Below are 27,478 nucleotides of genomic sequence, written 5' to 3' on the forward strand. Positions count from 1 at the left end.
GGCTGTGAAATTTCTGCATAGCCTAGAAAGCTATATGTACCTGCAGATCTACTGAGGCTGGCCGAAAAGTGTGTGTGTATAGCAGCATATATGACTAGTGATGAGCGAGTATGCTTGTTGCTCAAGTTTCTCCGAGCATGCTCAGGTGGTCTCCGAGTATTTTGGCGTGCTCGGAGATTTACTTTATGTCGACGCAGCTGCATGATTTACGGCTGCTAGTCAGCTTGAATACATGAGGGGGTTGCCTAACAAACAGGCATACTCACTCATCACTATATATGACTGATCCTGTGTTGGTCTGGACATACAACCAGCATTGCACTCAAGAGGTGTGCTCACTATTCTGCTGGTGCAGTCACTGTGTACATACATTGCATTACTGATCCTGTACTGATCCTGAGCTACATCCTGTATTATACTCCAGAGCTGCACTCACTATTCTGCTGGTGTATTCACTGTGTACATACAGTACATTACATTACTGATCCTGTACTGATCCTGAGTCACATCCTGTATTATACCCCAGAGCTGCACTCACTATTCTGCTGGTGCAGTCACTGTGTACATAAATTACATTACTGATCCTGTACTGATCCTGAGTTACATCTTGTATTATACCCCAGAGCTGCACTCACGATTCTGCTGGTGCAGTCACGGTGTACATACATTACATTACTGATCCTGAGTTACCTCCTGTATTATACTCCAGAGCTGCACTCACTATTGTGCTGGTGGAGACACTGTGTACATAAATTACATTACTGATCCTGTATTGATCCTGAGTTACATCCTGTAATATACCCCAGAGCTGCACTCACTATTCTGCTGGTCCAGTCTCTGTGTACATACATTACATTACTGATCCTGAACTGATCCTGAGTTACATCCTGCATTATACCCCAGAGCTGCACTCACTTTTCTGCTGGTGCAGTCACTGTGTACATACATTACATTACTGATCCTGAGTTACATCCTGTATTATACCCCAGAGCTGCACTCACTATTCTGCTGGTGCAGCCACTGTGTACATACATTACATTACTGATCCTGTACTGATCCTGAGTTACATCCTGTATAATACACCAGAGCTGCACTCACTATTCTGCTGGTGCAGTCACTGTGTACATACAGTACATTACTGATCCTGTACTGATCCTGAGTTGCATCCTGTATTATACCCCAGAGCTGCACTCACTATTCTGCTGGTGCAGTCACTGTGTACATACATTACATTACTGATCCTGAGTTACATCCTGTATTATACCCCAGAGCTGCACTCACTATTCTGCTGGTGCAGTCACAGTGTACATACATTACATTAGTGATCCTGTACTGATCCTGAGTTACATCCTGTATTATACCCCAGAGCTGCACTCACTATTCTGCTGGTGCAGTCACTGTGTACATACATTACATTACTGATCCTGAGTTACACCCTGTATTATACCCCAGAGCTGCACTCACTATTCTGCTGGTACCGTCACTGTGTGCGTACAGTACTTATCCTGCACTGATCCTGTTTCCAACACAGAATGTATTGGGTGCAGTAAATCCGCATAGTTCAGTGAACACATTCGGATTTATCTGCGTGGTTAGAACGCAGCGCTTTGGATGCAGCAAAAATGCGCTGCATCCAAAGTGCTTCCTGATCTTGGGAACGTAGCCTAAGAGTTCACATTGCCCGCAGCAGAATTATTCCCACATCCTCCGCTGCTGACTCAGAAGGCCCCAGCTGCTTATTAGAGTCACTGCAAACCCTCCCCTGACAGCGAAGTGGACAGCAATGGCTGTGTAGGAAGCCTCCGTCACGGATTGAGTTAACAGTGCGACATCCCCTCTCCAGCCCTACGAGCATTCATCTTGTGATTTCCCCTCCTGATTACATATTTATGTGGAAATCCTCTAGTGAATTTTAAGTTTGGAAGCAAATATTTGACGTTAAATAATATTTGCATGTTTTATTTATCTGAGATTTTAATTTTAAGGATGTGTGTGAATAAAACATGGCAGTAGATTTACTGCGACTTTACGAATAGAGTAAAATGGTTGATATGTTATAGTAGTGTGAGCGCTTGTCCGAAAAGCTTCATTATGGTTGCCTGACTAACTCCTAATTACCATCATCAGATCATTGGTGGTCCCATGTGGTCTGTGGTGGAACGTGGCAGCAAGTGTTTAAGCTCTCTACAGCACCTCCACAGGCAAGAGGAAGGATTACATAGCACTCAACTGAAATCAGTAGCCTGTCTATGTAACGCACAGACCTGCTGGGTCCTCCAAAGTGAAAGACACTCTGTATAGTTGGCAAATAGAGGAGGACCTCATAGAGAATTGCCAATACTTAGAAGGGTTAGACAACTCCTTCCACAGTAGCCAATTTTCGCTTTTTAGTAACCCTCAGAGATTCCCTCTCCTACAAAAACTGTCACAATTTTATTCTTCCATTGACATAGCTGTACGAGCATTTGTGTTTTTGGTGGGACGAGTCGTAGTTTCTACAGGACACATTTTCCGATATTTTGGATCAGGATCAGTAACATCTATGAATATTTGCTGGCAGGTTAATATGTAGCCATATTGGGGTGTGATACAAAAAGTAGGAGTAATGTGACCTCTCCATGATTTCTCTGCAGGTCTCATTGTGTATCTCGGTATGATGGTGGGAGCGTTCTTGTGGGGAGGAATGGCGGACCGGATCGGTAGAAAACAGTGCCTGCTCATCTCCCTCTCTGTGAATAGCGTCTTCGCCTTTTTCTCTTCGTTTGTTCAAGGCTATGGGACCTTCCTGTTCTGCAGACTTCTATCCGGTGTGGGGTAAGACGATATCATCTATCTATCCAGGGTCGTCTGGGCCCACCAGTAAGATTGATTGGTTGGTGGCCCACTCATCAGCTACATGCACATAAAACTTTAAAAATGATTGGTAATGGTTGTATGGTCTCACAGATAATAAGCAGAGTAACCTGCATAACCACATGGCCATTTACAGTCAATGTCACACCATGATGATATGTTATAAAAGCGCAGGTCAACTCTTTGTCAGCTTTTGACAACATCTTAACCACACTGGTGTTACTATGTGCGAGATGACCCTTACTGAGGCCGAATTTACACACTCCCTTATTTCAGAACGGCTGTGGGTCTTCACACTCAAACTCAACAGTCTCATATATGCTTATGGCAGTTGAGTTCAGGTAGGAGACGGGTGGCTTATCCAGACATCATGGCGGAGAGTGCATAGTCACATTTCTGTTAGAGAGAACACAGAACCGCACAGCGCTGCTCACTTGCCGCTGGTTCTTGGCTCCCTTTAGTTGCAGATCGCTCTCTCTCCCTCCATGCTTGTGAAACATAGTTGTGTGGATCCAGCCTAAAGTGCGTGCATGAGAAATGAAATCATTGATTAACACCACTACTCCCGGCAAGATTGAGAGTCTTTGGACAAATTGTGAGCGGACAGTCCTAGTTCCCTCATGGTGGACAATCGTGGTTGATTTAGAGCGGTCAGTCACAGTCCCCTCCGAGTGGCTGATCGCGTGCCCATCAGAGTGGATGGTCACGGTTCTGCCAGATAGGATGGTCACGGGTCCATCAGAACCGATGGTCACCATTCTGTCAGTGAGTACAGTTGTGGTAGTTCAGAGCAGGCAGACGCATCAAAGCAGATGGTTGGGGGTCCCCCAGAGCGGACGGTTACGGGTCCCACAGAAGGTTGTGGGTCCCTCGCAGCGGATGGTCACAGTCCCATAAGGGCAGATGGTCGCGGGTTCCTCAGGAAGGACAGTCGGGGTCTCAAAAGGGCAGATGGTCGAGGGTACCCCAGAGCAGATGGTTGTGGTTCCAAGAGCAGATGGTCGCGGTCCTCTTAGAGCAGACAGTCGCAATCTTATGAGACTAGACAGTCTCTGATCCTTCAGAGTGGACAGTCATAGGCCATTCAGAGCGGACAGTTGTGATCCCCTTAGAGTAGGTGGCCCAGGACCCCTGAGAGCAGACATCCATCAAGGTGGACGGTCACATGTTGTCAGAGCAGACAGTTGCGGTTCCCTTAGAGCGGACAGTCAGTGTTCTGTCAGTGCCTCCAAGTGGACACCAGCGGTTCCTCAGTGTAGATGGTCCCGATTGCATCAGAGCAGAGGCTTGAGGATCCCCTAGAGTGGATAGTCACTGGTCCCACAGAGAGGACGGACGCATTTGTGTCAGAGCAAGCGGTCGCAGGTTCCTCAGAGCGCTAGGTTATGGTGGTGTCAGAGCACACAGTATGTCAGAGCAGATGGTGGCTTGTCTCTCAGAGCAGTAGGTTGTAGGTGTGTCAGAGCAGCTGGTTATGGGTCTCTCAGAACGGTAGGTTGTGATGATGTCACAGATGCCCATTGCAGTTCCCTCTGTGCAGACAGTCACGTTTTCCTCAGAGCTGATGGTCACAGTTCCCTCAGAGCAGACTGTCGCGGTTCTCTCACAGAAAACGGTCCTTTTTTTGTTTGAGTTGATGGTCGTGATCCCCTCAGAGCAGACGGTCTCAGATTCCTCAGAGTGGACAGTGGCACTTCTTTCAAAGCAGACGGCCTCAGAGTAGATAGTCACGGTTCTCTCACAGCGGACAGTCATAATTCTCTTAGAGCAGATGGTCGCGGGTCTCTCAGAGCGGACAGTGGCAGGTCAATCAGAGCGGATGGTCGTGGTTCTCTCAGAGCAGATGGTCGCGGTTCCCTAAGAGCGGGCGGTCATGGTTCTCTCAGAGGGGACGTTCACGGTTTTCTCAGAGGGGACTTTCGCGGTTCTCTCAGAGGGGACGTCCTTGGTCCCATCAGAGCACATGGTCACGGTGTCTCAGAGAGGACGGTCGCGGTCCCCTCAGAGCTGACGTTCACGGTTCTCTCAGAGCGGATGGTCACGGATCTCTCAGAGAGGATGGTCATGGTACTCTCAGAGCAGATGGTCACGGTCTCCTCAGAGCAGATGGGCAAGGTTCCCTCAGAGCGAACGGTCACGGTTCTCTCAGAGCGAACAGTCATGGTTCTCTCAGAGCGGACAGTCACGGTTCTCTCAGAGCGGATGGACGTGGTCCCCTCAAAGCGGATGGTCGCAGGTCTCTCAGAGTGGATGGTCACGGGTCTCTCAGAGCGGGAGGTAGCAGGTCTCACAGAGCGGACAGGCGCGGTTTTCTCAGAGCGGACAGTCGCGGGTCCCTCAGAGCAGACGGTCGTGGGTTCTCTCAGAGCGAACAGTCGCGGGTCCCTCGGAGCAGACAGTTGCAGGTCCATCAGAGCGGACAGTCGCGGGTCCCTCAGAGCAGACGGTCGTGGGTTCTCTCAGAGCGAACAGTCGCGGGTCCCTCGGAGCAGACAGTTGCAGGTCCATCAGAGCGGACGGTCGCGGGTCCATCAGAGCGGATGGACGCGGGTCCCTCAGAGCGGACTGTCGCGGGTCCCTCAGAGCAGACGGTGGCGGATCCCTCAGAGAGCGGACGGTTGCATGTTTTCTCAGAGCAGACGGTCATGGGTCCCTCAGAGCAGACGGTTGTGGTACTCTCAGAGGGGATGGTCACGGTCCCCTCAGAGCAGATGGTCGCGGGTCCCTCAGAGAGGACGATCACATCACTGAGTACAGATAACATTTATAAAGGTGTTTCCAGTCACAGAATCTGTAAGGCAATGTGTGGACTGTCTTTATGTGTGAAGAAGAGAAAACCCCTAAGGCCCCTTTCACACATCAGTTTTTGTCCATCAGTCACAATCTTGTCGAATTTTGAAAAAAACGGATCCAGCAACTGATGCCGCCGGATCCGTTTTATTCTCATAGACTTGTATTAGCGACGGATTGCGATGGATGGCCTCACGTTTCATCCGTCATTCACCGGATCCATCGAAAATTGTCGGTCCGGCGGCCGGAGACGTTTGGACAGCGATGGATCCGGCGCCATCCGGCGTTTGCTAGAATGGAAGCCTATGGTGTCGGATTTATCAAATGACGGATTCCGGCGACGGATTACATTTTTTTAAACTGAGCATGCTCCGATTTTTTAGGATCCAACTAGCCGAATTAGCTAGTTGGATCCGGCAAAAAAACGGATCCGTCGCATGAGTTTTTTACAATCTGCAACAGATCCGTTTTTTTTTTAATTTGACTGATTGCGACTGATGGCAAAAAACTGATGTGTGAAAGCAGCCTAATACCAGGTTACTGGTTGCTGGGGGTGAGGGGAAGCGGGAGCACAGTGCCGCTAACCTGCCGCAGTTCCGGTCTCCCTGCAGCTGCCGCCAGCTCTATCTCTTTCTACCCTTCTCCTGCGCCTTTTCTTTCTTCTGTCGCAGCGTTGAATAGGCTTCTCCCCCACTCTCCTGATTGGCCAATTTCTCTTCCTCCCATTAGTCCTCTGCGTTGCCCAGCAGGGGAAGGAGAATGTCTGATTGGTTATCACTAAATGCCCCGCCTCTAGGGAAGCTCCCGATGCCTGTGGTCATGTGCTCTAGCTTCAGTCTTACAGGAGAAGCCTCGGGAGGAGGGGCTGCAGGGAGATAATCTCATTCATCTCTATGGCATATATGTCCCTTGACTTAAATGGGACTGCTTCAATTGACTGACCGCAAGCATGAATCCTGTACCCAGTGCTATGCATGCAGAGAGCAGTGTAATGCAGTGTATGTCCACCGACAATGTATAATAACTTATGACAGCTGTGATCTGTAGTGTTGGTGACAGCTCTATATGCCACTAATTCACATCCCTCATTCATTGCAGAATCGGTGGATCGATTCCTATCGTCTTCTCCTACTTTTCTGAATTCCTTGCCCAGGAAAAGCGAGGAGAGCACCTGAGCTGGCTGTCCATGTTCTGGATGATCGGGGGTATCTATGCCTCCGCCATGGCCTGGGCCATCATCCCTCATTATGGTGAGTTGTTTTTCTAAAACCGGACAAACCATTTTAGATCAGAAGGATCAGGCATGTTGAAATCCAATATGCCTGATCCTTCTCTCACCACATTCTGACATGAGGAAAGAGTATAGCAAGGATTAGACTATTGCCTTCGTACCCGCTGACATTGATGATTATAATAATTACACATTTTTTCCGCAGGGTGGAGCTTCCAGATGGGCTCAGCGTACCAGTTCCATAGTTGGCGGGTGTTCGTCTTGGTTTGTGCATTTCCTTCTGTGTTTGCCATTGGAGCTTTGACCACCATGCCAGAGAGTCCGCGCTTCTATCTCGAGGTACGGATAAGTTTCATCCACTTTTAGGAGTATTCTGAGATGTCTAACAATACATCATGGTTTAATGTATCAAGAGGAACATCTGCAGGGCCGGTGATGTGTATAGGACTCTCCTGTATGTGCCGGAACATCTGCGGGGCCGGTGATGTGTATAGGACTATCCTGTATGTACAGCAACATCTGCGGGGCCGGTGACATGTATAGGACTCTACTGCATGTACAGTAACATCTGCAGGGCCGGTGATGTGTACAGGACTCTCCTGTATGTGCAGTAACATCTGCGGGGCCGGTGATGTGTATAGGACTCTCCTGTATGTACAGTAACATCTGCGGGGCCGGTGATGTGTATAGGACTATCCTGTATGTACAGTAACATCTGCGGGGCCAGTGATGTGTATAGGACTCTCCTGTATGTACAGTAACATCTGTGGGGCAGGTCATGTGTATAGGACTCTCCTGTATGTACAGTAACATCTGCGGGGCCGGTGATGTGTATAGGACTCTCCTGTATGTGCAGTAACATCTGCGGGGCCGGTGATGTGTATAGGACTCTCCTGTATGTACAGTAACATCTGCGGGGCCGGTGATGTGTATAGGACTATCCTGTATGTACAGTAACATCTGCGGGGCCAGTGATGTGTATAGGACTATCCTGTATGTACAGTAACATCTGCGGGGCCAGTGATGTGTATAGGACTCTCCTGTATGTACAGTAACATCTGCGGGGCCAGTGATGTGTATAGGACTATCCTGTATGTACAGTAACATCTGCGGGGCCGGTGATGTGTATATGACTCTCCTGTATGTACAGTAACATCTGCGGGGCCGGTGATGTGTATAGGACTATCCTGTATGTACAGTAACATCTGCGGGGCAGGTGATGTGTATAGGACTCTCCTGTATGTGCAGTAACATCTGTGGGGCCGGTGATGTGTATAGGACTCTCCTGTATGTACAGTAACATCTGCAGGGCCAGTGATGTGTATAGGGCTCTCCTGTATGTACAGTAAAATCTGCGGGGCCGGTGATGTGTATAGGACTCTCCTGTATGTGCAGTAACATCTGCAGGGCAGGTGATGTGTATAGGACTCTCCTGTATGTGCAGTAACATCTGCAGGGCCGGTGATGTGTATAGGACTCTCCTGTATGTACAGTAACATCTGCAGGGCCAGTGATGTGTATAGGGCTCTCCTGTATGTACAGTAAAATCTGCAGGGCCGGTGATGTGTACAGGACTCTCCTGTATGTGCAGTAACATCTGTGGGGCCGGTGATGTGTATAGGACTCTCCTGTATGTACAGTAACATCTGCGGGGCCGGTGATGTGTATAGGACTCTCCTGTATGTGCCGGAACATCTGCGGGGCCGGTGATGTGTATAGGACTATCCTGTATGTACAGTAACATCTGCGGGGCCGGTGATGTGTATAGGACTCTCCTGTATGTACAGTAACATCTGTGGGGCAGGTGATGTGTATAGGGCTCTCCTGTATGTACAGTAAAATCTGCAGGGCCGGTGATGTGTACAGGACTCTCCTGTATGTGCAGTAACATCTGTGGGGCCGGTGATGTGTATAGGACTCTCCTGTATCTACAGTAACATCTGCGGGGCCGGTGATGTGTATAGGACTCTCCTGTATGTACAGTAACATCTGCGGGGCCGGTGATGTGTATAGGACTCTCCTGTATCTACAGTAACATCTGCAGAGCCGGTGATGTGTATAGGACTATCCTGTATGTACAGTAACATCTGCTGGGCCGGTGATGTGTATAGGACTCTCCTGTATGTGCAGTATCATCTGCGGGGCAGGTGATGTGTATAGGACTCTCCTGTATGTGCAGTATCATCTGCGGGGCAGGTGATGTGTATAGGACTCTCCTGTATGTGCAGTAACATCTGCAGGGCCGGTGATGTGTATAGGACTCTCCTGTATGTACAGTAACATCTGCGGGGCCAGTGATGTGTATAGGGCTCTCCTGTATGTACAGTAAAATCTGCGGGGCCGGTGATGTGTATACGACTATCCTGTATGTGCAGTAACATCTGCGGGGCAGGTGATGTGTATAGGACTCTCCTGTATGTGCAGTAACATCTGCGGGGCCGGTGATGTGTATAGGACTCTCCTGTATGTACAGTAACATCTGCAGGGCCAGTGATGTGTATAGGGCTCTCCTGTATGTACAGTAAAATCTGCGGGGCCGGTGATGTGTATAGGACTCTCCTGTATGTACAGAAACATCTGCGGGGTCGGTGATGTGTATAGGGCTCTCCAGTATGTACAGTAACATCTGCGGGGCCGGAGATGTGTATAGGATGCTCCTGTATGTACAGTAACATCTGCAGGGCCAGTGATGTGTATAGGACTCTCCTGTATGTACAGTAACATCTGCGGGGCCGGTGACATGTATAGGACTCTACTGCATGTACAGTAACATCTGCAGGGCCGGTGATGTGTACAGGACTCTCCTGTCTGTGCAGTAACATCTGCGGGGCCGGTGATGTGTATAGGACTCTCCTGTATGTACAGTAACATCTGCGGGGCCGGTGATGTGTATAGGACTATCCTGTATGTACAGTAACATCTGTGGGGCCGGTGATGTGTATAGGACTCTCCTGTATGCACAGCAACATCTGCGGGGCCGGTGACATGTATAGGACTCTACTGCATGTACAGTAACATCTGCAGGGCCGGAGATGTGTACAGGACTCTCCTGTATGTGCAGTAACATCTGCGGGGCCGGTGATGTGTATAGGACTCTCCTGTATGTACAGTAACATCTGCGGGGCTGGTGATGTGTATAGGACTATCCTGTATGTATAGTAACATCTGCGGGGCCAGTGATGTGCATAGGACTCTCCTGTATGTACAGTAACATCTGTGGGGCAGGTCATGTGTATAGGACTCTCCTGTATGTACAGTAACATCTGCGGGGCCGATGATGTGTATAGGACTCTCCTGTATGTGCAGTAACATCTGCGGGGCCGGTGATGTGTATAGGACTCTCCTGTATGTACAGTAACATCTGCGGGGCCGGTGATGTGTATAGGACTCTCCTGTATGTACAGTAACATCTGCGGGGCCGGTGATGTGTATAGGACTCTCCTGTATGTGCAGTATTATCTGCGGGGCAGGTGATGTGTATAGGACTCTCCTGTATGTGCAGTAACATCTGCGGGGCCGGTGATGTGTATAGGACTCTCCTGTATGTACAGTAACATCTGCAGGGCCAGTGATGTGTATAGGGCTCTCCTGTATGTACAGTAAAATCTGCGGGGCCGGTGATGTGTATAGGACTCTCCTGTATGTGCAGTAACATCTGCAGGGCAGGTGATGTGTATAGGACTCTCCTGTATGTGCAGTAACATCTGCAGGGCCGGTGATGTGTATAGGACTCTCCTGTATGTACAGTAACATCTGCAGGGCCAGTGATGTGTATAGGGCTCTCTTGTATGTACAGTAAAATCTGCAGGGCCGGTGATGTGTACAGGACTCTCCTGTATGTGCAGTAACATCTGCGGGGCCGGTGATGTGTATAGGACTCTCCTGTATGTACAGTAACATCTGCGGGGCCGGTGATGTGTATAGGACTCTCCTGTATGTGCCGGAACATCTGCGGGGCCGGTGATGTGTATAGGACTCTCCTGTATGTACAGTAACATCTGCGGGGCCGGTGATGTGTATAGGACTCTCCTGTATGTGCCGGAACATCTGCGGGGCCGGTGATGTGTATAGGACTATCCTGTATGTACAGTAACATCTGTGGGGCCGGTCATGTGTATAGGACTCTCCTGTATGTACAGTAACATCTGTGGGGCAGGTAATGTGTATAGGACTCTCCTGTATGTACAGTAACATCTGCGGGGCCGGTGATGTGTATAGGACTCTCCTGTATCTACAGTAGCATCGGCGGGGCCGGTGATGTGTATAGGACTCTCCTGTATCTACAGTAACATCTGCGGGGCCGGTGATGTGTATAGGACTCTCCTGTATGTACAGTAACATCTGCGGGGCCGGTGATGTGTATAGGACTCTCCTGTATCTACAGTAACATCTGCGGAGCCGGTGATGTGTATAGGACTATCCTGTATGTACAGTAACATCTGCGGGGCCGGTGATGTGTATAGGACTCTCCTGTATGTGCAGTAATATCTGCAGGGCCGGTGATGTGTATAGGACTCTCCTGCATGTACAGTAACATCTGCGGGGCCGGTGATGTGTATAGGACTCTCCTGTATGTACAGTAGCATCTGAGGGGCCAGTGATGTGTATAGGACTCTCCTGTATGTACAGTAGCATCTGAGGGGCCGGTGATTTGTACAGGACTCTCCTGTATGTGCAGTAACATCTGCAGGGCCTGTGATGTGTATAGGACTATTCTGTATGTACAGTAACATCTGCGGGGCCGGTGATTTGTATAGGACTCTCCTGTATGTGCAGTAACATCTGCAGGGCCTGTGATGTGTATAGGACTATTCTGTATGTACAGTAACATCTGCGGGCCGGTGATGTGTATAGGACTCTCCTGCATGTACAGTAACATCTGCAGGGCCTGTGATGTGTATAGGACTATTCTGTATGTACAGTAACATCTGCGGGCCGGTGATGTGTATAGGACTCTACTGCATGTACAGTAACATCTGCGGGGCCGGTGATTTGTATAGGACTCTCCTGTATGTGCAGTAACATCTGCAGGGCCTGTGATGTGTATAGGACTATTCTGTATGTACAGTAACATCTGCGGGCCGGTGATGTGTATAGGACTCTCCTGCATGTACAGTAACATCTGCAGGGCCGGTGATGTGTATAGGGCTCTCCTGTATGTACAGTAACATCTGCGGGGCCGATGATGTGTATAGGGCTCTCCTGTATGTACAGTAACATCTGCAGGGCCTGTGATGTGTATAGGGCTCTCCTGTATGTACAGTAACATCTGCGGGGCTGGTGATGTGTATAGGGCTCTCCTGTATGTACAGTAACATCTGCGGGGCCGGTGATGTGTATAGGGCTCTCCTGTATGTACAGTAACATCTGCGGGGCCGGTGATGTGTATAGGGCTATCCTGTATGTACAGTAACCTCTGCAGGGCCGGTGATGTGTATCGGATTCTCCTGTATGTGCAATAACATCTGCAGGGCCAGTGACGTGTATAGGAATCTCCTTCATGCAGAGTAATATCTGCAGAGTCGGGGATGTCTATAGGACACTCCTGTATGTGAACTAACATACGATTAACCCTTTTCAACATCTTTTCTAGAACGGAAAACATGATGAAGCTTGGATGGTTCTAAAGCAAGTTCATGACACCAACATGCGGGCCAAAGGCCACCCAGAAAGCGTCTTCTCTGTAAGTAGACATGTTACAGGGCACTCACTTAAAGAGGTTTTCTTTAAATAGGTTGAGACTTCCCAATGATTGTAAGAAATGAGGATCACTATATCATCAATCAATTGGTCGAGATCTCATTTTCATTTGTGGAGATCTCATTTCATTGATAGAAATTTCATATTTTTGGTGAGGATTTCATTGGTGGAGATCTAGTTTCATCGGTGGTGGTCTCATCATCTCATCAGTGGTCTCATCATCTCATTTCTTTGGTGGAGAGTTCATTGGTTGAGATCTCATTTCCTTTGGGGGGATTTAATCTCTTTGAAGGGGATCTCATCTCTTCACAACCCTCGTATCTTCCCTACAACCCCAAACAGTTACTATTCAAAACTTTTAACTCCCGCCTCCGCCCACCACTGCCCTCTCCAACCTCCCTCATCTCTGCTGAGGACTTAGCCACACACTTCAAAAATAAGATCGACCAAACAAGGCAAGTCTTTGTTGTTCTACCACCACAACCCCTTTGTATACCAGACCAATGCTCTTCCCCCATAACCTCCCTCTCCAACATCACTGAAAGGGAGCTTAATTGTCTCCTCTCCAAACCACACCTCACCACCTGTGCGCTTGACCCCATCCCACCTCTTTCCCAACCTCACCACCACACTTATCCCATCCATAACCCAACTCTTCAACCTATCACTAACTTCTGGTACCTTCCCTTCTGTTTTCAAACATGCCACAATCACCCCTATCCTTAAAAAGCCAACCCTTGACCCAACCGCTATGTCCAGTTATCGTTCAATATCGCTGCTCCCATTTGCTTCTAAACTCCTGGAGCAGCACCTCCATGCTGAACTTTCCTCCCACCTCTCATCTAACTTGCTCTTTGACAATCTACAATCTGGTTTCCATCCCCATCATTCCACTGAGACTGCCCAGACCAAAATTACTAACGACCTACTTACAGCCAAAGCTAACGAACAATACTCTATACTCCTCCTTCTAGACCTGTCCTCTGCTTTCGACACAGTTGAGCACTGCCTCTTACTACAGATCCTCTCTTCCTTTGGCATCAAATACCTCGCCCTATCCTGGATCTCCTCATACCTTTCCAACCGCACATTTAGTGTCTCCCACTCCCACTCTACCTCCTCATCCCACCCTCTCTCTGTTGGGAGTCCCCAAAGGCTCTGTTCTAGGACCCCTACTCTTCTCAATCTATACACTTGGCCTGGAAGAACTCATAAAGTCCCATGAATTCCAGTACCACCTTTATGCTGATGACACTCTTTCCCCCGTACTGGAAGTCCGCTGCCTCGGAGTACCTCTTGATTCTGCCTTGTTCTTCATCCAAGCTCTTTCCACCTCTTGTTACCTCCAGCTCAAAAATATTTCCAGAATCCGACCTTTCCTCAACCCTTAATCTGCTAAAATGCTTGTGCCTGCCCTCATCATCTCCCGCCTCGACTGCTGCAACATCTTTTTCTGTGCCTTCCCTGCTAACTTTCTCTCACCTCTCTAGGCCATCCTTAACTCTGCTGCCCGACTAATTCATCTCTCTCCTCGCTACTCCTCCGCTTCTCCCCTCTGCAAATCTTTTCACTGGCTCCCATTCCCTCCAGTTCAAATTACTAATACTGACCTACAAAGCCATCCATAACCTGTCTCCTCCATATATCTCTGAACTAATCTCCCGATATCTTCCCTCACGTAATCTCTGGTCTTCCCAAGACCTCCTTCTCTCCTCCACACTTATTTGCTCCTCACCTAATCACCTTCAAGACCTCCCAAATATCCCCCATCCTCTGGAATTCTGTGCCCCAACATGTCTGACTATCAACCACATTATTATTATTATTTATTATTATAGCGTTCATTTATTCCATGGCGCTTTACATGTGAGGAGGGGTATACATAATAAAAACAGGTACAATAATCTTGAACAATACAAGTCACAACTGGTACAGGAGGAGAAAGGACCCTGCCCACGAGGGCTCACAATCTACAAGGGTTGGGTTAGGATACAGTAGGTGAGGTGAGCTGGTCATGCAGCGGTTTGGTCGATCGGTGGTTACTGCAGGTTGTAGGCTTGCCGGAAGAGGTAGGTCTTCAGGTTCTTTTTGAAGGTTTCGATGGTAGGTGAGAGTCTGATATCTTGTGGTAGAGAGTTCCAGAGTAGGGGTGATGCGCGAGAGAAATCTTGTATGCGATTGTGGGAAGAGGACATAAGAGGGGAGTAGAGAAGGAGATCTTGTGAGGAACGGAGGTTGCGTGCAGGAAAGTACCGGGAGACAAGGTCACAGATGTATGGAGGAGACAGGTTGTGGATGGCTTTGTTTATCATGGTTAGGCTTTTGTACTGTAGTCTCTGGGTAATGGGGAGCCAGTGAAGGGATTTACAGAGGGGAGAGGCCGGGGAATAGCGGGGGACAGGTGGATTAGTCGGGCAGCTGAGTTTAGAATAGATTGGAGGGGTGCGAGAGTGTTAGAGGGGAGGCCACAGAGCAGGAGGTTACAGTAGTCGAGGCGGGAGATGATGAGGGCATGGACTAGAGTTTTTGCAGATTCTTGGTTTAGGAATGTACGGATCCGTGAAATATTTTTGAGTTGAAGGTGGCAGGAAGTGGAAAGGGCTTGGATATGCGGTTTGAAGGAGAGATCAGTGTCGAGGATTACCCCGAGACAGCGAGCTTGTGGGACTGGGGAGAGTGGGCAGCCGTTTACTGTAATGGATAGGTTCGTTGGGGGGGTTGCGTGAGATGGGGGAAAGACAATGAATTCTGTTTTGTCCATGTTAAGTTTTAGAAATCTAGCGGAGAAGAAGGATGAAATAGCAGATAGACATTGAGGGATTCTGGTTAGTAGGGTGGTGATATCTGGTCCAGAGATGTAGATCTGTGTATCATCAGCATAGAGATGATACTGAAAACCGTGAGATTCTATGAGCTGTCCCAGGCCAAAAGTGTAAATGGAGAAGAGCAGGGGCCCTTGAACTGAGCCTTGCAGGACTCCGACAGATAGGGGGCGAGGTGAGGAGGTGGTGTGTGAATGGGAGACGCTGAATGTTCGGTCAGTTAGGTATGACGAGATCCAGGATAGGGCCAAGTCTGTGATGCCAAGGGATGAGAGGGTCTGTAGTAATAGGGAATGGTCCTTTGTGTCAAAGGCAGAGGACAGGTCCAGGAGGAGGATAGAGTAGTGTCGCTTGCTCTTGGCGGTTAATAGGTCATTGGTGACCTTAGTTAGGGCAGTTTCAGTGGAGTGGTGTGACCGAAAGCCTGATTGTAAGCGGTCGAAGAGGGAGCAGGAAGATAGATGGGAGGACAGTTCAAGATGGACGTGTTGTTCCAGTAGTTTTGAGGCATAGGGGAGAAGTGATATAGGACGATACAGAGGATGGGTCAAGAGAGGGCTTTTTGAGGATAGGTGTGATTGAGGCATGTTTAAAGTTTGAGGGGAAAACACCAGTTGTTAGTGATAGGTTGAAGAGATGGGTTAGGGTTGGGATGAAGACTGTGGCGAGGTTTGGGATGAAGTAGGAAGGGACCGGGTCAAGTGCACAGGTGGTGAGATGCGATCTTGAGAGTAGAGTGGAGAGTCGATCTTCTGTAATGGTGGAGAAGTTGGTTTTGGAGGTGGAGGGCTGGGTAGTTGGGAGGAAGGGCTCTGGGGGTTGTCGACTAAAACTGTCTCTGATGTTCTCAATCTTCTGCTTGCAAAATGAGGCAAAGTCTTCAGCTGAGATGAGTGGGGAGGGAGGAGGTGCTGGGGGACGGAGGAGAGAGTTGAAGGTGTTGAATAACTGTTTAGGGTTGTGAGACAGGGAGGATATGAGAGATGAGAAGTAGGTTTGTTTTACTGTGGCGAGTGTGGTCTTGAAAGTAGCGAGGGACTGTTTGAATGCGATAAAGTGCTCGTTGGAGTGGGATCTTTTCCATCTCCGCTCTGCAGCCCTGGAAGCTTGCCTCAGTTCTTTAGTCAGGCTGGTGTTCCAGGGCTGTCTGTTGATTTTGTGAGCTTTGGTATGTGTGAAAGTGGCAAGAAATTCCAAAGCTGCAGCTATTGTGGTGTTATATAGAGCGGCAGCGTTATCCGCAACTTATGTCTGTGAGAGGGAGGAGGGATTCAGAGAGTGAATGTACATTCAGATCCTTCAGACGGAACTTGAAAATCCACCTCTTCAAGAAAGCTTACAGCCTGCAATGACCCCGCTGCCTCCTCACCACTACCGGAGCTACCGGCTCACCAACACCAGAGCTGATGCAACCCCCCCCGACCTACTCTCTCCTTCCCCACCATCCTGTAGAATGTAAGCCCGCAAGGGCAGGGTCCTCGCCCTCTGTATCAGTCTGTAATTGTTAGTTTGCTTACTGTAAGTCACATCTGTAATTGGTATGTAACCCCTTCTCATGTACAGCACCATGGAATCAATGGTGCTATATAAATAAATATTAATAATAATAATCTCAATGGAAGGGATGTCATCTTATCTCATTGGTGGAAATCTCAATAGTGGGAAACTCATCTCATTGGTGAAGATCTCATGTCTTCTTATTGGTGGAAATCTCATATAATCTCATCAGTGGGAATCTTATCTCATTGGTGGAGATCTTTTCTCAATGGTGGAAATTTCATCCTACTGGTGGAGATCTCCTCTCTTCTCAATAGTTGAGATCTCAGACCTACCCTATCACTATATCACTTTAAGCCTCTCTTAAAATGTGTTGTGCAGCGAAGAAAAATTACTTAAAACCACCACAGAACAGTGTAGAACAATAACAAATTAGGCAGATTCATCTCACTGGTCCAGCACAACTCCTTCCCGGTCTGCAGGCAGTGTATATTTTTGCTACAGCAATGAGATCCCAACACATGGACATGTGACCGCTGCAGACAATACCTGATTTCGGGACATCAGCAGCAGGTAGTAGAGGGCTGGCGAATGAATATAACTTTTAAAAAATTTTTGCAGATTATTTTGATCCTTTTAAGGTGGAAACATACTATACATTTTGGATAATTTAGGCCATTACCAGCCACCATTACTTACTGGACAACTTTGTCCTCGCAGATCACTCAGATAAAGACTATTAAACAAGAGGATGAACTGGTTGAGATCCAGTCTGATACCGGGAATTGGCACCGGCGCTGGATGATTCGGATTTTGAATTTGTCTCAGCAGGTAAGACTTTTTTTTACTACAAAGGCAAAGATATAACTATGACTCATTATATAAATTAACTCTATACTATAGATTTACAGTTGATGTGTCTGTACATATTTTCAGTATATATATGCCAAACGTGGAGTTTTCTGGAACAGAGTATTCGGGCAATTTTGTGCTTGAAGAAAAACATTCAGAGATATGTGACCCTGTAAGGAGAGGATGTGAAGAATCGTTCTGATAAAAGAATCGGAAGAGCATTTGAATTACCGTTGTGATCATGGGGATCAGAGGAGAATGTGAAGAGTCACTGTCAAGAAAGTGGTAAGAGGAAGATGTGAAAAATCATTCTGATGAAACGGAGCAGAGGAAGATGTGAAGAATGGTTATGTTGAAAATATCAGATTAGAATGTGAAGAATCAATCTGATGAATGTATCAAGGAAAATGTTCCAAACATATGGATTCCAGGATTCTCACAGAATTGGAAGAATTCTCCAAGGAGGAATGGATGAAAATCCCTCAAACAAGAATTGAAAGACCCTTGACTGGTTACAAAAAGTGTTTACAAGCTGTGATACTTGTGAAAGGAGGTGCTACTGGGTACTAACCATGCAGGGCGCAAAAACTTTTGCATCTACCCATTTTCCTTTATCTGATTTTTAAAATGTAAAAGATGACAATATATATATATTTTGCCTAAAATATAAAGGAAATGTGTCATCTTAAACTTTAGCCCTTTTAGAGATCATTTCATCTTCAACTTGCTTAACTGTTCACAATAACAGTGATTTTGACCAGAGGTGCCCAAACTTTTACATGCCACTGTAAAGAATCGTTCTGATGAAAAGATCAATAAAGAATTGTTCTAAGGATGTGGAGAATCTTTCTAAGTTAAGAATCAGATGACGATGTGAAGAATCGTTCCGATGGAAGGATTCGAGAAGGATGTGAAAAATCAATCTGATGGAAGGAGTAGATGAGGGTTTGAAAAATCATTCTGAAGAAAGTATCAAACGAGAAAGTGATGAATCGTTATATTGAAAGGATCCGAGGGAGATTTGAAGAATTATTCTGATAAAAGAATAACGGGGACAATGTAAGGAATCATTCTGATGATTGGATAGGATGGGAATGTGAAGATTAGTTCAGATAAAAGAATCAGAGAATGTAAAGAATTCCTCTAATGAAAGCATCAGAGGAAGATGTGAGGAATTGTTTTGATGTAAGCATCAGCGGAGGACTATAATAGCAGATCACTAAATTCAGTGTCATTGCCAGAAAAATTTGACCCTATTGGAAAAATAATTGTATAGTGAAAGGGACATAGACAAGATATACTGTATGTTTCAGTTTTATATACTCTTGAATGTTTAATTTGTTTTTATTTTTGCATTTGATTTGTTTTTATTTTGGAGAATTTTCCGATAGCCATGATTTTCTCGTTTGCAGGTTTGGGCTAATTTTCAGCAGTGCTTTGCCCCAGAATACAAGCGCGTCACGCTTATGATGATGGCGGTTTGGTTCACCATGTCTTTCAGGTAGGTTTGTCATGTTGCAGTGGAATTAAGGGGGAGTCTGGGATTTTGGGTGCAGGAATTTTCTGGTGTTTCTGTTGATTTTTACCAATCTGCTTGCATTTACTAATATCAGCTTTGTGAAATTATTATCGTTGTGGGAACGACTGACTGTCTTCCTTCACTTCTGACGAGACTGGAGATGGTAGCTTCATTAGGGCTAGGAGGGCCTTAGTCTTCAATAATTTATTACACCTGCTTATCCATCAGAAGCAGGGCAGTGCGCACTTTTGGAAAGTGCACAGGCAAAAGTATTGAAAAGTTGCGTTTGCCATCTAGGTGATGACTGTAGGCACCTGAGGAAGGGGTGCAATAATAAAGCATGTCTCATTCATGGCACCGATAACTGAGTGTATAGGGCACCACGGAGGTACGGCCCCATTACAAGATTTTGCTCTGGGTCCCACTGCAATCTAGGTCTAACACTGTAATCCCATTCATTGTCATTGACCAGAATGAAACCAAGCTGCTGTGAACTGCAGTGCCAGGTACAGTCACTAGGAATGTGATTAAGATGCTGTGAACTGCAGTACCAAGTACTGTTGCTATGAAAGGGATTTAGGTGCTGTGAACTGCAGTACCAGGTACAGTAACTAGGAAAGAGATTTAAATTCTGTGAACTGCAGTACCAGGTACAGTCACTAGGAAAGTGATTAAGATGCTGTGAACTGCAGTATCAGGTATGGTTACTAGGAAAGGGATTAAGATGCTGTGAACTACAGTACCAGGTACAGTCACTAGAAGAGTGATTAAGATGTTGTGAACTGCAGTATCAGGTATGGTTACTTGGAAAGGGATTAAGATGCTGTGAACTGCAGTACCAGGTACAGTCACTAGGAATGTGATTAAGATGCTGTGAACTGCAGTACCAGGTACAGTCACTAGGAATGTGATTAAGATGCTGTGAACTGCAGTACCAGGTACAGTCACTAGGAGAGTGATTAAGATACAGTCACTAGGAAAGGGATTTAAATTCTGTGAACTGCAGTATCATGTACAGTCATTAGGAATTTAACCAAGTTGCTGAAAACTGCACTGTCAGGTAGAGTTGTTAGGAATGCAACCACGTTGCTGTAAACTGCAGTACCATAACAGTCACAGTCACTATGAAGGTGACCAAATTGCCATGAACTGCAATACCTGGTACATACTCTAGGAATGTGATTAAGATGCTGTGAACTGCAGTACCAAGTTGTAGAGGCACAGCATTGTATCTTAACCAGATTAACCTGTTTTTAGCAAACCAAGAATAGACTATTATCTGTATGTTGAATTTTGAATTCAAGCATTTCTTTCTGGCTGGTCAAGAAAACAGACTTTTGTTTGTGTAAGCCTGTAATATTGACTTGTAAGGCTACTTTTACACTTCCGTCGGTACAGGGCCGTCGCAAACCGTCGGCTCGACGTACCGACGGACGTTGTGCTAAAATTTAGCACAACGTGGGCAGCGGATGCAGTTTTACAACGCATCCGCTGCCCATTGTGATGAGTGGGGAGGAGGGGGCGGAGATTCGGCCGCGCATGCGACGTCGAAAATGGCAGACACGTCGCACATAAAAACGTTACATTGAACTTTTTTTGTGCGTCGCGTCCGCCTGCAAGCACATTTGCAAGATCCGTTTTTTGCCCATATTGACGGATTGCGACGGAGGACAAAAGAAGGAAGTGTGAAAGTAGCCTTAGCTGATATGTGATATCACAGTGTGCTCTTAGCCTTGATGACTAGTTTAGTGCAGCGGGGTTGGTGCAGTGTGACATAGAGGCAGTGACCACAGAAAAGTTCAAAACAAATGTCTTTTAATGTCTAAAGAAACTTACAGCTGGAACACAAAAGGTATCCTCAGGATCGCAGCCGGGAAACAAGACAGTCTGTAAGTGAGACCAGTTGCTGTGGTCGACTGCATCGCCGTGTCACGCTGAGGGATACCAGGCCTTTCGGCTCCGCTTGGCTCCATGTTACTTCACACAGGCTGAAGCTTTGCAGAGCCTCCTGCTCTGCATGTTTGCAAAACCAAGACTGACACACCCAACCTTTTGCTGCAGGGTTTTTACAAGGAACCTGTGGCCGTAGGTTACTTGTAAGACCTGGCCAGGAGGAAACGGACCATCCTACTACCATCCTGTTGTCCGCTTCAAAAATAAAAGCCCATGGCGGGTTTTCTTAACCCCTTTCTGACCTTGGATGGAATAGTATGTCAAAGGTCAGATCCCCTGCATCCTGCAGTGAGCCCGCATCAAAGCCGGGACATGTAAGCTGTTTTGTACAGCTGACATGTGCCCACAATAGCGTCGGGTGGAATCGCAATCCACCCGCCACTATTAACTAGTTAAATGCCGCTGTCAAATGCTGACAGCGGGATTTAACTTGCGCTTCTGGCCATCGGGCTGGAAATGAGCGCATCACTGACCCCCGTCACATGATCGGGGGTCAGAGATGCGTCGGCATGACAACCAGAGGTCTATTGAAGATCTCTAAGGTTGTTGATGCCGGATTGCTGTGAGTGCCACCCTGTGGTCGGCGCTCATAGCAATTCTGCAACTCTACTACATAGAAGCGATCTGAGCATCGCTCCTATGTAGCAGAGCCAATAAGGCTACGCCAGCTTCTAGCCTCCCATGAAGGCTATTGAAGCATGGCAAAAGTAAATAAAAAAGGATTAACCTGATCGCTAAACGGCATAGCGAGAAAAAAATTCAAAATGCCAGAATTACGTTTTATTGGTCTCCACGACATTGCATTACAATGCAATAACGGGCGATCAAAAGAACATATCTGCACCAAAATGATATCATTAAAAACGTCAGCTCGGCATGCAAAAAATAAACCCTCACCCAACCCCACCCAACCCCAGATCACGAAAAATGGAGACGCTACGGGTATCGGAAAATTGCGCCATTTTTTTAAGCAAAGTTTACAATTTTGTTTTACCACTTAGATAAAAAATAACCTAGACATGTTTGGTGTCTATGAACTTGTAATGACCTGGAGAATCATAATGGCAGGTCAGTTTTAGCATTTAGTGAACCTAGCAAAAAAGCCAAACAAAAAACTAGTGTGGGATTTTTTTTTTGCAATTTCACCGCACTTGGAATTTTTTTCCCGTTTTCTAGTACATGACATGGTAAAACCAATGGTGTCGTAAAAAAAGTACAACTTGCCCGCAAAAAATAAGCCCTCACATGGCCATACTGATGGAAAAATAAAAACGTTATGGTTCTGGGAAGGAGGAGAGCGAAAAATAAAAACGCAAAGCTGAAAAAAGCTGAGGTCATGAAGGGGTTAAATTTGCCTTGGGCAAATAGTCTGACCAAGACCAACTCTTACTTTTATTTTGCACTGCAATGGACATGCTCACAGAGTACACTCGTGTTTCTTGGGGGTATAGAATCAAGAGCCGGCTCCCATGCAACCCATGTACAATCACTACTAAGATGACTGTGTTGTTGCGAACAGCCATACCAGGTACAATCACTACTAAGGTGACCATGTTGTCATGAACAACAGTAACAGGTACAATCACTACTAAGGTGACTGCATTGTCGTGAACAGCAGTACCAGGTACAATCACTAGTAAGGTGACCATGTTGTTGTGAACAGCAGTACCAGATGCAATCAGTACTAATGTGATCGCGTTTTTGTGAACAGCAGTACCAGGTACAATCACTAGTGAGGTAATCGCGTCGTGAACAGCAGTACCAGGTAAAATCACTAAGGTGACTGCGTTATTGTGAACAGTAGTACCAGGTACAATCACAAGTAAGGTGACTGTGTTGTTGTGAACTGTAGTACCAGGTAAAATCACTAAGGTGACTGTTGTGAACAGCAGTATCAGGTACAATCACTAGTGAGTGGACCGCGTTGTCGTAAACAGCAGTATCAGGTAAAATCACTAAGGTGACTGCGTTATTGTGAACAGCAGTACCAGGTACAATCACTACTACGGTGACCGCGTTGTCGTGAACAGCAGTGCCAAGTACAATCACTACTAAGATGACTGCGTTGTTGTGAAAAGCTATACCAGGTACAATCACTACTAAGGTGACCGTGTTGTGAATAGCAGCACCAGGTACATTCAAAAGTAAGGTGATCGTGTTGTTGTTGTGAACTGTGGTATCAGGTACAATCACTAGTAAGGTGACCGCGTTGTCGTGAACAGCAGTACCAGGTAAAATCACTAAGGTGACTGCGTTACTAGTGATTGTACCTGATACTGCTGTTCACAATAACGCAGTCACCTTAGTGATTTTACCTGGTACTGCTGTTCACGAGAACGCGGTCTCCTTAGTAGTGATTCTTCCTGGTACTGCTGTTCACAACAACGCCGTCCCCTTAGTAGTGATTGTACCTGGTACTACAGTTCACAACAACGCAGTCACCTTACTAGTGATTGTTCCTGGTACTGCTGTTCACAGAAACACGGTCACCTTAGTAGTGAATGTACCTGGTACTGCTGTTCACAATAACGCGGTCCCCTTAGTAGTGATTGTACCTGGTACTGCAGTTCACGGCAAGGCCGTCACCTTACTGGTGATTGTACCTGGTTCTGCTGATCACAACACTGTCATCTTACTAGTGATTGTACTTGGTACTGCTGTTCACAACGCGGTCACCTTAGCAGTGATTGTACCTGGTACTACAGTTCACAACAATGCAGTCACCTTAGTAGTGATTGTACCTGATACTGCTGTTCACAATAATGCAGTCACCTTAGTGATTTTACCTGGTACTGCTGTTCATGACAATGCAGTCACCTTACTAGTGATTGTACCTGATACTGCTGTTCACAATAAGGTGACTGCGTTGTCATGAACAGCAGTACCAGGTAAAATCACTAAGGTGACTGTATTATTGTGAACAGCAGTATCAGGTACAATCACTACTAAGGTGACCGTGTTGTTGTGAACTGTAGTACCAGGTACAATCACTACTAAGGGGACGGCGTTGTTGTGAACAGCAGTACCCGGAAGAATCACTAATAAGGTGACCGCGTTGTTGTGAACTGCGGTGCCAGGAACAATCACTAGTAAGGTGACAGTGTTGCTGTGAACAGCAGTACCAGGAGCAATCACTAGTAAGGTAACCGCGTTGTTGGGAACTGCAGTACCAGGTACATTTACTAGTAATGCGACCGCATTGTTGTGAACTGTGGTACCAGGTACATTCACTAGTAAGATGATGGCTTTGCCGTGCACAGCAGTACTAGGTACAAGGAGCTCATATATCCCTCGATTTTGCTGGGACAATTTTACTTTGAGAGTTGAAAAAAGGACAGGGCTTGTGCAAATTCTGCCCAAAAGTGGATGTTTTATGGGCATTCCTGGATCCATAAAAGGAATGCATTGCTCACCACAGTTTCATGGCCCCGTTAGTCAGACAATTCATGGAGAGGGTAGGATGTTGGGTTTTCAGATGGTGGCAAGGCATCCTGCCAAAACCTATACGTCTTTCAACCATCCATACAGGGTACCTACAGGATAAACACCTTTTATAATGATTTCTTTCTACAATACATCATGTTTGCCAATAGATATTAATCTCCATTTTTGTGTATATAGCTCCTATGCATGAAAACACATCCTCTGTAGTTACATGTTACGTCCTTCCATCTGCCCTTGCTTGCCTGTTTGGGTCTTGCTAACTTACAAAAAATAGGATAGAGTGTGAAACCCATGACTATGGGAGACACATGGATCTGCACGGTGCTGTATACACAAAAAGTATTATTTGTGAGAAAGGGCCTAATTTAGTGAAAATAATTATTTAGCTTGGCATTGCAGTCTTCTACACGATCTAGATACACAGTATCTTGGTTTATGTCTGGATTTGCAGGACTGAGGCTTCCAGATTGATTCCCCCCGATAACTATTAATCGAAGTGTCAGGGAGGTAATTAAGACGCCATGTTCCCTGTCACCACTTGCCATTCCTTGGCTGCACATTAAAGGAGGCAGAAATGACTTCCTAATGTAGTTATAGGCCGGTGGATCGTCTCCGGGAGAGATAACGAGAGTGGAGAATGTACAATTACGTCTTGTGCGGTTAGTGCTTCCTCTATAAAGACGATATTTGGAAGGACGGAACAGAATGACGAATCAGAAAGTGAGGCGCTTATTGATATCAGGGGGGCAACACAGAACACATAATTAAAGAGGCTATTTATTGTCATAATGTTATTAGAGGGAGACCTACGGTGACTTAAAGGGCTACGAACCCAGCAGCGTTAGAAGATGGTCTAAGCCAACATCCACTGCCAGTAGTAGCCTACTAGTAGCCTATATCATCTATAATAGGGACTAACAAAACTCTCCCCTGCTTCTCATATCGGCTATTGTTACCCCTGCCACTTGGGAAAGTAGGAATGACTCCACCCTATTTGTAGTCATTTTATTTAATGAGTGGCAGTTTTTGTGAACATCCCAATTACACCATTTAGTCATCATTTCTGTCCATCCTTGAACTGTCAAAAGTAAGAACTTATGTTACCTAGAATGAGTTCACCTACTGTAATAACTCCGACATTGAATAAAACTATTCTTATAAAATTGTGCCCCAATGACTCAGTTCTAGAATTATTCCTCCTTGAAGTAGCTCCACCTTTATAATAACTCCAGAATAGAAGAACTCTTCCAGAGAATACCTCCACTCCACTAAAATAACTCTACTCTAGAATAACTCCACTCTGATACATCCACTCTAAAATAACTCTACTCTAGAATAACTCCACTCTGATACATCCACTCTAGGATACCTCCACTCTAAAATAACTCCACTCTAGGATACCTCCATTCTAGGATACCTCCACTCTAGAATACCTCCACTCTAGACTAACCCCACTCTAGGGTATTTCCACCTTAGAAAACTTCTTCTCTAAAATAACTTCATTATAAAGTACCTCCACCCTCGAATACCACTATTAACGTCGGCTTAGTATAACACTATTCTTGCGTAACTCCTCTCTAGAAAAACTTGACTAAATATAATTCCACAATAGGTAACTCCATTCAAGAATAGTGCCATCCTAGAATGCTAAAAACAGAAAAAGTGGGAATTCAGCTCACTGAATTAGAGATACAGTTGAAACCAGAAGTTTCCATACACTACGTAAAAAGACATATATGAATGTTTTTCTCAATATCTGACATGAAATCAGAATAAACCTTTCCCATTTTAGGTCAATTAGGATTACCAGAATTATTAATATTTGCCAAATGCCAGAATAATTAGAGGGAAAATGTTTTAATCATTTTATTACTTACGGCAAAGTGAAAAGTTTACATACACTAAGATTATTATGCCTTTAAACTATTCTTGACCGCCCATATGGTGATGTCATGTGTTTGGAAGCTTCTGAGTTAATTAGAGACACACCTGAGGATGTATTTTAAAGGAAACCTGTCACCCCCAAATCGAGGATGAGGTAAGCCCACCCGCATCATGGGCTTATCTACAGCATTCTGTAATGCTGTAGATAAGCCCCCGATGTATCCTGAAAGATGAGGAAAAGAGGTTAGATTATACTCACCCAGGGGTGGTCCCGCTGCGGTCTGGTCCGATGGGCGTCGCGGTTCGGTCCGGTGCCTCCCATCTTCTTACAATGACATCCTCTTCTTGTCTTCATGCTGCGGCTCCGGCGCAGGCGTACTTTGCCCTGTTGAGGGCAGAGCAAAGTACTGCAGTGCGCTGGGAAAGGTCAGAGAGGCCCGGCGCCTGTGCACTGCATTACTTTGCTCTGCCCTCTAACAGGGCAGACAAAGTACGCCTGCGCCAGAGCCATCATCCTAAGAAGATGGGAGGACAGCAACGCCCATCGGATCGAACCGCCCGCCCAGGTGAGTATAATCTAACCCCTTTTTCTCATCTTTCAGGATACATCGGGAGCTTATCTACAGCATTGCAGAATGCTGTAGATAAGCACCTGATGCTGGTGGGCTTAGCTCACCTTCGATTTTGGGGGTGACAGGTTCCCTTTAATGCACACCTGAAACACATTGCTTCTTTGTGTAGCTTCATGGGGAAGTCTAAATAAATAAGCCAAGATATCAGGAAAAGAATTGTGGACTTGCACAAGTCTTGCTCATCCTTGGGTACAATTTCAAGATACCTGAAGGTGCCTCTTTCATCTGTACAAACAAATGTATGCAAGTACAAACAAGATGGGAATATCCAGCCATCATACTGCTCTAGTTCTGCTTCCCA

General features: G+C 46.3%; 1 protein-coding gene across 1 annotated transcript in view; it reads left to right on the top strand.

Annotated features, from left to right (window-relative positions):
* The window catches only part of SV2A (synaptic vesicle glycoprotein 2A), a 187,088-nt gene that overhangs the window by 133,748 nt on the left and 25,862 nt on the right, over positions 1–27,478 (top strand). The window contains exons 3-8 of the mRNA XM_077259019.1: positions 2,634–2,814; positions 6,742–6,893; positions 7,080–7,213; positions 12,468–12,557; positions 17,614–17,724; positions 19,158–19,246. Of these exons, the coding sequence (XP_077115134.1) occupies positions 2,634–2,814; positions 6,742–6,893; positions 7,080–7,213; positions 12,468–12,557; positions 17,614–17,724; positions 19,158–19,246 (757 nt within the window). The remainder of the gene's footprint in view (positions 1–2,633; positions 2,815–6,741; positions 6,894–7,079; positions 7,214–12,467; positions 12,558–17,613; positions 17,725–19,157; positions 19,247–27,478) is intronic.

This window comes from Ranitomeya variabilis, chromosome 1 (assembly GCF_051348905.1).
Source record: "Ranitomeya variabilis isolate aRanVar5 chromosome 1, aRanVar5.hap1, whole genome shotgun sequence".
Lineage (NCBI taxonomy): Eukaryota > Metazoa > Chordata > Amphibia > Anura > Dendrobatidae > Ranitomeya > Ranitomeya variabilis.